Source organism: Mirounga leonina, unplaced genomic scaffold (assembly GCF_011800145.1).
Source record: "Mirounga leonina isolate KUSES-001 unplaced genomic scaffold, KU_Mleo_1.0 Mir_154, whole genome shotgun sequence".
NCBI lineage: Eukaryota > Metazoa > Chordata > Mammalia > Carnivora > Phocidae > Mirounga > Mirounga leonina.
The window spans coordinates 54,785,738-54,795,164 of NW_023270389.1; the positions used below are offsets into that span (position 1 = coordinate 54,785,738).

The following is a 9,427-nucleotide window of genomic DNA, read 5'->3' on the forward strand; positions in this document are numbered from 1 at the left end:
ATTAGAGTTATGTGAGACAAAGCATGATGGAGAACTTATGTATATTTAATTTCACTATTGTGGCTACTTCTAAGACCTATCAACCATTTATTAGTCACTATGGGTAAGCCATTTACCCTTGGTTTTCTTATATTTAAGTTGAAATTAATAATAAATAATGTAAAAGAGTATTGTGAGTATAAAATGATATAATTCATGTGAAAATAATATGAATGATAGCTTTAATTTTGCAAATGCAGAAAAAGCTAATGCAACATTAAATTTGTTTTAGTAGGAGCCAGACCATTCAGGCCAAGTGAAGCGTCAGTCATAGAGGGCAATTGTTAGAGCAGTTGATTATAAATTCTTTGAGGGCCGTGATTGTGTCCAATTCATTCTCCATTGTCTAAAGCAATGCCAAGCACCTCTTTAGTTCTGAAAAATATATATTTTATAAAAATAAATTGGTTTGGAATATTGGATCTTGTGGGAGTCACATTTTAAGAGAGAAAGTAAAATTTCAGATTGAATCTAGAGGAAGGAAACCAAGATGGAGAGATATTTAGAGACTATTATATGAAGATTAATTAAAATAATTGAGTATACATAGCTAGGAAAAGATATATTTATATCCAAATGTAAAAAACAAACAAGCAAAAAACCAATGTATATTGGTAACTTTCCTGTGAACGCAGGTATCAGGAACAATGAAAGAGGCAGAGAAGATTAGTGGCTCAAGGAAGATAGTGCTTTCCTCTCTTAACACCTCAGTAAGATGATCAACTATGCGGGTTCAGGTATCTTACAGACCTTCATTTTTGTGCTTTTTCCACCACCTATGTTCCCCTGGACAAGTTGTTCATTCCAAATCTCAGCTTCCTTTTCACATGTCCTTGAGGATAATCATAATACCTACTGAAGGGGTTTAGGACAGCCCCCCGCCCCAAACATGCACTTTGGTATGAGGATTATTTTGAGCTGGAAGTACTTGAGATCTGATGGGCTCAAGAGAAACTTTTGTACTCCCTTAACCACACAGAAGAATCTAAATTGTGGGTATTTCCCAGAGTAAGGGTTATTAACAGAGATAAATTTTATCTGAGTGACCCATCTGAATGGTAGGGCAAGTATCTAATTACCAAGCATCTATTCTTCTTATGGCCCTGTGAAATGTATTCCTTTCCTCTGAAGTCCCAGAACCACACCCCCTTCTCCTTAGTTCGGAATGACATACACACCTCATTTTGCCTGTCTTTGGAATTCACGTCTATGTGGATTCCCTGTGCTACACCTGTTAAATTTGATTTTCTCCTGTTAATCTGTCTTACGACAATCTGACTCAGTCCAGCTGGAAGGACTTTTGAGGGGGCAGGAGTTCTTGCTTCCCCAACACTACTTTTTAGGAGTATTGTGAAGAAAAAATAAGAGGATGCATGGCAAGTACTTTTCCATTGCTGGAAAAATGCTAAAAATATGTTAATTACCCACCCTGCCCATGTTCCAAAGTTGCCACTAGGGGCTGCTGGAGAACCTTTCGGAAGAATTCAGCACTCTGAGCTGGGCATGGGGCAAGGATTCTTAAATTTTGTTTTAACTTGTCAGCACTAAATATATTAAGTGACCTTAGAAGGATTGTGTGTAAATATAGAAATTAAAGAATAACCTATTTCCAAAATTGATTCTGGATGGTAGAGTACTGAAGAGGCAAAGCTTCCTGGGGGAGTGTGCATGGTGGCTCCAGCATCCTTTTCAGTACCTCTTCCCTTGGGCAGCCCAGTCTGTTGGTAATCAAGACCTTCACATGGCTCCAGTGGCCACCTGTGAAATTTTGCATCCTGTATGTTTCACATTGCGGGAGATTATTTGTCTTGTTTGAGTTGAGAAAATTGTTTATGTTTCTTTATTGGACATAGTTTTGAGAGGTTTGAAATGTGATATTGTTACAGGTTTCAGGAAATTATATACTTAGCATTTTATATCTAATAAGATTTAATTAATTCAAATTGTAATCTAACTTTTCTAACCCATAGGAAGATATCTCTAATTCTGAAATATTAGACACTGGGAACTGTGTAGGAAAAATATTTTGGGGCAGAAAGAAATCCTCCTGGAATTCATCAAATCATATTTTGCCAGATCATTCAAAATAACTCTCACCTCTTCTGTTGCCAAATTGATGATAATCAAGTAAGGGACATTAGCCTTTTTGATATTAAGTCCCAGATCAGGTAATAAAAGAGTAAAAATTTATTATTAAATATTAATTTGTTATAACTTCACATTTCTTCCTTAGGTTAAAAAATCTACCTGCGGGGAAAAAAACCTCAGTGGAGTCTGTTTGTGAACCTAGAGTTGAACAACAACAAAAAATACATCTTTGGTTAAGACAGGAATGACCACCTTATTATATCACCCTCTCAGGAAAAGCTATAATGTTTCTAATGATCAGCTGTTAGTAAGCAATGAATGTAATTCAAGCTGTTTTTCCAGTTTCCTCTCTGCAAGTTACCTGTCCTATATAAGGATCAACATCTCCATCATTAGCTCTGATTGTGTTTGTATAGTTGAATGAATAGATTTTTATTCGGCTTATAGGCAGAGCTCTTTGGATGGTCTCTGCTGATGTCAGAATCTGCTTTTAGCATATTCAAACCTTTTGCTTTTGTCTAGAGTGTTCTCACCTGTTCTATCCCTCACTTAGATGTACCTGATACACAATCCTAAAGTTATTGCTCTGGAGTTCTGAGCTGGAACTTCTGTATAAACTTTCTGAGCAAAAATGCAAGTTGGGCATGGTTATAAGTAGGGGGTTAGCTGTTTAGAAGTCATAGAGACCTGGGTTTGAATGCCAATTCCTCTAGCTGTGTGACCATGATCAAGTTATTTAACTTCCCTCAGTTTCTGTTTGCTTATCTATAAAATATAAATATAATTATTGTAGCTAACATTTATTGCACTCTAAGTTTTTTACATGAATTATCTCCCTTAATCTTCAAAACAGCACTGTGAAATAATTACACTATTCTATTATTATCCCGGTTACACTTAGAAAACTAAGACATAGGGATGTAAATAAGTTTGCCCAAGATCTTGCACTGAGGAGGTGGCAAGCTAGTACTTAAACTCAAAAGACTGTGGGAAAGAATAATTATGAATCCATACAGCTGTCTATCTATATATCTTTCTAATTTTTATGTAAAAACTGTTGAATGGATAGCATTATCAATATTTAGATTTGGCTAATAGAATGAAATGAATGAATATATTTAATAATATCTTTTTATTTTATTTTATTTTTCTTAATGATTTATTTATTTATCTGAGAGAAAGAGAGAGAGCATAAGTAGGAAGGGCAAAGGGAGAGAGAATCTCAAACAGACCCCACGCTGAGCATGGAGCCAGATATTGGGCTCGATCTTAGGACCCCGAGATCACAACCTGAGCTGAAACAGAGTTGGACGCTTAACCTACTGCACTACCCTGGCACCCCAATAATATCTTTAAAGAGTTTCCCAGCAGTTACCCTAGAGTGTCATCAGTAAAGCTAAGCAAACAAACATGGTTTATTTGTCAGAGAAAAATAGTCAGTAGTAGTAAGAGCACACTCTCTGAAAAAGCAGCTGCTCAGTGATTGGAATGGAAGTGACATCTTGAAAAGAATTTCTGTCACTTCTGTTTTGTAATATGCTCTCCAATATTAGTATGTGGCTTTGAGAATCACAAGAATGTGGGCTGGAAATTGCAGGATCCATAAGGAAAGGTCCTTTGCATGCCTGGGTTGGCCACCTGGGGTAGGATAGTAATGATCTGGGAGAGATGACAGCCTATTTCTTTAGTTCCTGTGTAGCTGCATGAGATAAGTCTGATCAAAGTTGCTTAGAAAATCCCCAATAAGGCCCATCTGTAGGCACAATCTGCTCAAGAAACATGAAGATCTTACTTACTTTGAACCTCCACAGCCCTCCAATATCTTCAGTTCGCTCAAAGCAAGTGGGCTCCAGCCCCTCATCCACACAGCACTTCAGAGAGACCAGGCCACTGACCCCGGCTCCAATCACTGCCACCTTCTTTGCCATGGTCTTCTGTCAAGAAGTTGATCAATCAGTACTGCTTCACTGGGACAAGAGGTAAGAAAGCTCTCACAGTGTGATCAGTAATCAGCTGGAAACACCGTAGCAGTGGCAATATAATAATAAGCAGGAACTTAATAAAACACTTCACTAGTCAAGTCACAGACTCCTCATCCCTTTCCTTGGAAGAGGCCAAATTGTTTCACGGACTTGGCTGCAGACTTTGTTTATGATGTCTTGGTTTAGCATTTAAAACCAACTCATTTAACAATGCCAAACCATTTAATAACGTAGTGCCATATGAGCCAAATCTCTCTACATTCTTTGGCGTGCTGAGCATTTCCTTTTCAGCTACTACCCCCAGCTATTATCCTCACCTTCCTTTTGCCTTTTGGTGCTGTCCCTTTGACACAATGGTTTTCTCTGTTGGGTGTGGGCTGGGAAGCAGTCAGAAGTGCTTTAAATATTGGAGGAGGCCGTGAGAAATAGGAGGAGCTTCTCACTCCTTCAGCATTTTGCAGCCTGAAACTCCTGGGCCTTCCTTAGGAGCTCTGAAATTAAGCAAGAGGCTTATATTCTGAGGTCCAGGATAATGATCTTTACAGTAACACCATTATACACTTACACATATCATACACATAGTATAAAAAAAACCTTTTTATAATGGATGTGACCAATGTTCATCAACAAAGCTGCAAATATGAATAAATAAAGAAAGAAGTTAAAATTATCCCTAACCCCACTGTACAGAGATAATTATAACCAACATGGACATTTTAGTATATCTTTCCAGATATTTGTATATCTACACATATACATACCTGAACAAAAATGGAATGACACTCCAAGTGTCATTCCCAATTTGACTTTTCACTTTCTGGTATATCAATACCTTTATATCTATAGCAACACTTTAATGGCTGCATGAATTCTATCTATTTAGTTGATGGATTAGTTATCTATCTAACAAATCTTCATTTCTACGAGTTAGGCACTATTTTTGGCATATGACTGTACGCAAATGAACGAAACAGATTATGTCCCTGGTCTCCTGGAATTTACATTTCTGCTCTGGCCTGGCTTTCTTAGACTTGACAACATCCAGATCCTTGCATACTACGCTCACATGTTCCTAGATTACTTACCCTGCCCAGAACTATATCTGATCTTCATGTTTCTGCTTGTGTGTGTGCTGGTTTAGACAAACCTACTGGGACGGCCAAGATCTTCCTGTCCATTGACCTCTTTTTGGCTTGATATAGAAATGACTAACTTATTTTTCATAAATAAAACTTCTTTTTATTTTGGATAACTTCCTTTTGTTTACAATCTCAGTTATTGGCACTAACAATTAAGAAGTCTAAATCAAGGGGCTGGAAATCTTTGTGTATCTTGGATATTGTCTAAATGATGAAGATGAAGGACTCTGTTGTTCAACAAGACCAGTGGATCTAAGGACCCTGAGATTTTTTTTTATTTTTCTTTATTTTATTTTTATTTTTGTTTTATTATGTTACATTAATTGCCATACATTACATTAGTTTTTGATGTAGTGTTCCATGATTCATTCTTTGTGTATAACACCCAGTGCTCCATTCAATACGTGCCCTCTTTAATACCCATCACCAGGCTAACCCATCCCCCGAACCCCCTCCCCTCTAGAACCCTCAGTTTGTTTCTGAGTCCATCGTCTCTCATTGTTCGTCTCCCCCTCCAATTTCCTCCCCTTCATTTTTCCCTTCCTACAATCTTTTTTTTTTTTTTAACATATAATGTATTATTTGTTTCAGAGGTAGAGGTCTGTGATTCAACAGTCTTACACAATTCGCAGCGCTTACCAGAGCACATACCAATGTCTATCACCCAGCCACCCCATGCCTCCCACCCCCCACCACTCCAGCAATCCTCAGTTTGTTTCCTGTGATTAAGAATTCCTCATATCAGTGAGATCATATGATACCTGTCTTTCTCTGATTGACTTACTTCGCTCAGCATAATACCCTCCAGTTCCATCCACGTCATTGCAAATGGCAAGATCTCATTCCTTTTGATGGCTGCATAATATTCCATTGTATATATATACCACCTCTTCTTTATCCATTCATCTGTCAATGGACATCTTGGCTCTTTCCACAGTTTGGCTATTGTGGACACTGCTGCTATAAACATCGGGGTGCACGTACCCCTTCGGATCCCTACATTTGTATCTTTGGGATAAATACCCAGTAGTGCAATTGCTGGGTTGTAGGGTAGCTCTATTTTCAACTTTTTGAGGAACCTCCATACTGCTTTCCAGAGTGGCTGCACCAGCTTGCATTCCCACCAACAGTATAGGAGGGTCCCCTTTCTCCACATCCCCACCAACATCTGTCATTTCCTGACTTGTTAATTTTAGCCTTTCTGACTGGTGTGAGGTGGTATCTCATTGAGGTTTTGATTTGGATTTCCCTGATGCCAAGTGATGTTGAGCACTTTTTCATGTGTCTGTTGGCCATTTGGATGTCTTCTTTGGAAAAATGTCTGTTCATGTCTTCTGCCCATTTCTTGATTGGATTCTTTGTTCTTTGGGTGTTGAGTTTGATAAGTTCTTTATAGATTTTGGATACTAGCCTTTTATTTGATATGTCATTTGCAAATATCGTCTCCCATTCTGTCAGTTGTCTTTTGTTTTTTTTGACTGTTTCTTTTGCTGTGCAAAAGCTTTTTATCTTGATGAAGTCCCAATAGTTCATTTTTGCCCTTGCTTCCCTTGCCTTTGGCGATGTTTCTAGGAAGAACTTGCTGTGGCTGAGGTCGAAGAGGTTGCTGTCTGTGTTCTCCTTTAGGATTTTGATGGACTCCTGTCTCACATTTAGGTCTTTCAACCATTTGGAGTCTATTTTTTTTTAAAGATTTTATTTATTTATTTATTCATAAGAGACAGAGAGAGAGAGGCAGAGGGAGAAGCAGGCTCCCCGCTGAGCAGGGAGCCCGATGAGGGACTTGATCCCAGGTCCTGGGATCATGACCTGAACGGAAGGCAGATGCTTAACCATCTGAGCCACCCAGGCGCCCCTGGAGTCTATTTTTGTGTGTGGTGTAAGGAAATGGTCCAGTTTCATTCTTCTGCATGTGGCTGTCCAATTTTCCCAACACCATTTGTTGAAGAGACTGTCTTTTTTTCAATGGACATTCTTTCCTGCTTTGTCAAAGATTAGTTGACCATAGAGTTGAGGGGCCACTTCTGGGCTCTCTATTCTGTTCCATTGATCTATGTGTCTGTTTTTGTGCCAGTACCATACTGTCTTGATGATGACAGCTTTGTAATAGAGCTTGAAGTCCGGAATTGTGATGCCGCCAGCTTTGCTCTTCTTTTTCAACATTCCTCTGGCTGTTTGGGGTCTTTTCTGGTTCCATACAAATTTTAGGATGATTTGTTCCATTTCTTTGAAAAAAGTGGATGGTATTTTGATAGGGATTGCATTAAATGTGTAGATTGCTCTAGGTAGCATTGACATCTTCACAATATTTGTTCTTCCAATCCATGAGCAAGGAAGGTTTTTCCATTTCTTTGTGTCTTCCTCAATTTCTTTCATGAGTATTCTATAGTTTTCTGCATACAGATTCTTTGCCTCTTTGGTTAGATTTATTCCTAGGTATCTTATGGTTTTGGGTGCAATTGTAAATGGGATTGACTCCTTAATTTCTCTTTCTTCTGTCTTGTTGGTGTATAGGAATGCCACTGATCTGTGCATTGATTTTATATCTCTGCCACTTTACTGAATTCTTGTGTGAGTTCTAGCAGCTTTGGGGTGGAGTCCTTTTGGTTTTCCACATAAAGTATCATATCATCTGCAAAGAATGAGAGTTTGACTTCTTCTTTGCCAATTCGGATGCCTTTTATTTCTTTTTGTTGTCTGATTGCTGCGGCTAGGACTTCTAATACTATGTTGAATAGCAGTGGTGATAGTGGACATCCCTGCTGCATTCCTGACCTTAGGGGGAAAGCTCTCAGTTTTTCCCCATGGAGAATGATATTTGTTGTAGGTTTTTCATAGATGGCTTTTATGATATTGAGGTATGTCCCCTCTATCCCTATACTCTGAAGAGTTTTGATCAAGAAAGGATGCTGTACTTTGTCAAATGCTTTTTCTGCATCTATTGAGAGGATCATATGATTCTTGTTCTCTCTTTTGTTAATGTATTGTATCACGTTGATTGATTTGCGGATGTTGAACCAACCTTGCAGCCCAGGGATAAATCTCACTTGGTCGTGGTGAATAATCCTTTTAATGTACTGTTGGATCCTATTGGCTAGTATTTTGGTGAGAATTTTTGCATCCATGTTCATCAGGGATATTGGTCTGTAATTCTCCTTTTTGATGGGGCAAAAATGAACTATTGGGACTTCATCAAGATAAAAAGCTTTTGCACAGCAAAAGAAACAGTCAACAATACCAAAGGACAACCGACAGAATGGGAGCAGATATTTGCAAATGACATATCAGATAAAAGGCTAGTATCCAAAATCTATAAAGAACTTATCAAACTCAACACCCAAAGAACAAAGAATCCAATCAAGAAATGGGCAGAAGACATGAACAGACATTTTTCCAAAGAAGACATCCAACTGGCCAACAGACACATGAAAAAGTGCTCAACATCGCTTGGCATCAGGGAAATCCAAATCAAAACCTCAATGAGATACCACCTCACACCAGTCAGAAAGGCTAAAATTAACAAGTCAGGAAATGACAGATGTTGGCGGGGATGCGGAGAAAGGGGAACCCTCCTATACTGTTGGTGGGAATGCAAGCTGGTACAGCCACTCTGGAAAACAGTATGGAGGTTCCTCAAAAAGTTGAAAATAGAGCTACCATATGGTCCAGCCATTGCACTACTGGGTATTTACCCCAAAGATACAAATGTAGGGATCCGAAGGGGTACGTGCACCCCGATGTTTATAGCAGCAGTGTCCACAATAGCCAAACTGTGGAAAGAGCCAAGATGTCCATCGACAGATGAATGGATAAAGAAGAGGTGGTATATATATGCAATGGAATATTATGCAGCCATTAAAAGGAATGAGATCTTGCCATTTGCAATGACCCGGATGGAATTGGAGGGTATTATGCTGAGTGAAATAAGTCAATCAGAGAAAGACATGTATCATATGACCTCACTGAGATGAGGAATTCTTACTCTCAGGAAACAACCTGAGGGTTGCTGGGGTGGGGGGTGGGGTGGGAGGGATGAGGTGGCTAGGTGATAGACATTGGGGAGGGTATGTGTTATGATGAGTGCTGTGAATTGTGCAAGACTTTTGAATCACAGATCTGTACCTCTGAAATAAATATATGTTAGGAAAAAAAAAATAGCAGGAGGGGAAGAATGAAGGG

General features: G+C 38.8%; 1 protein-coding gene across 1 annotated transcript in view; it reads right to left on the reverse strand.

The window, feature by feature from the left end:
• FMO2 (flavin containing dimethylaniline monoxygenase 2) overlaps positions 1-4,463 on the reverse strand; it is a 32,332-nt gene extending 27,869 nt beyond the window's left edge. The window contains exons 1-2 of the mRNA XM_035010830.1: positions 4,427-4,463; positions 3,924-4,061 (exon numbers count right to left, since the gene is read on the reverse strand). Coding sequence (XP_034866721.1) covers positions 3,924-4,055 — 132 coding nt within the window. The 5' untranslated portion in view covers positions 4,056-4,061; positions 4,427-4,463. The remainder of the gene's footprint in view (positions 1-3,923; positions 4,062-4,426) is intronic.
• Positions 4,464-9,427: the final 4,964 nt, after the last annotated feature.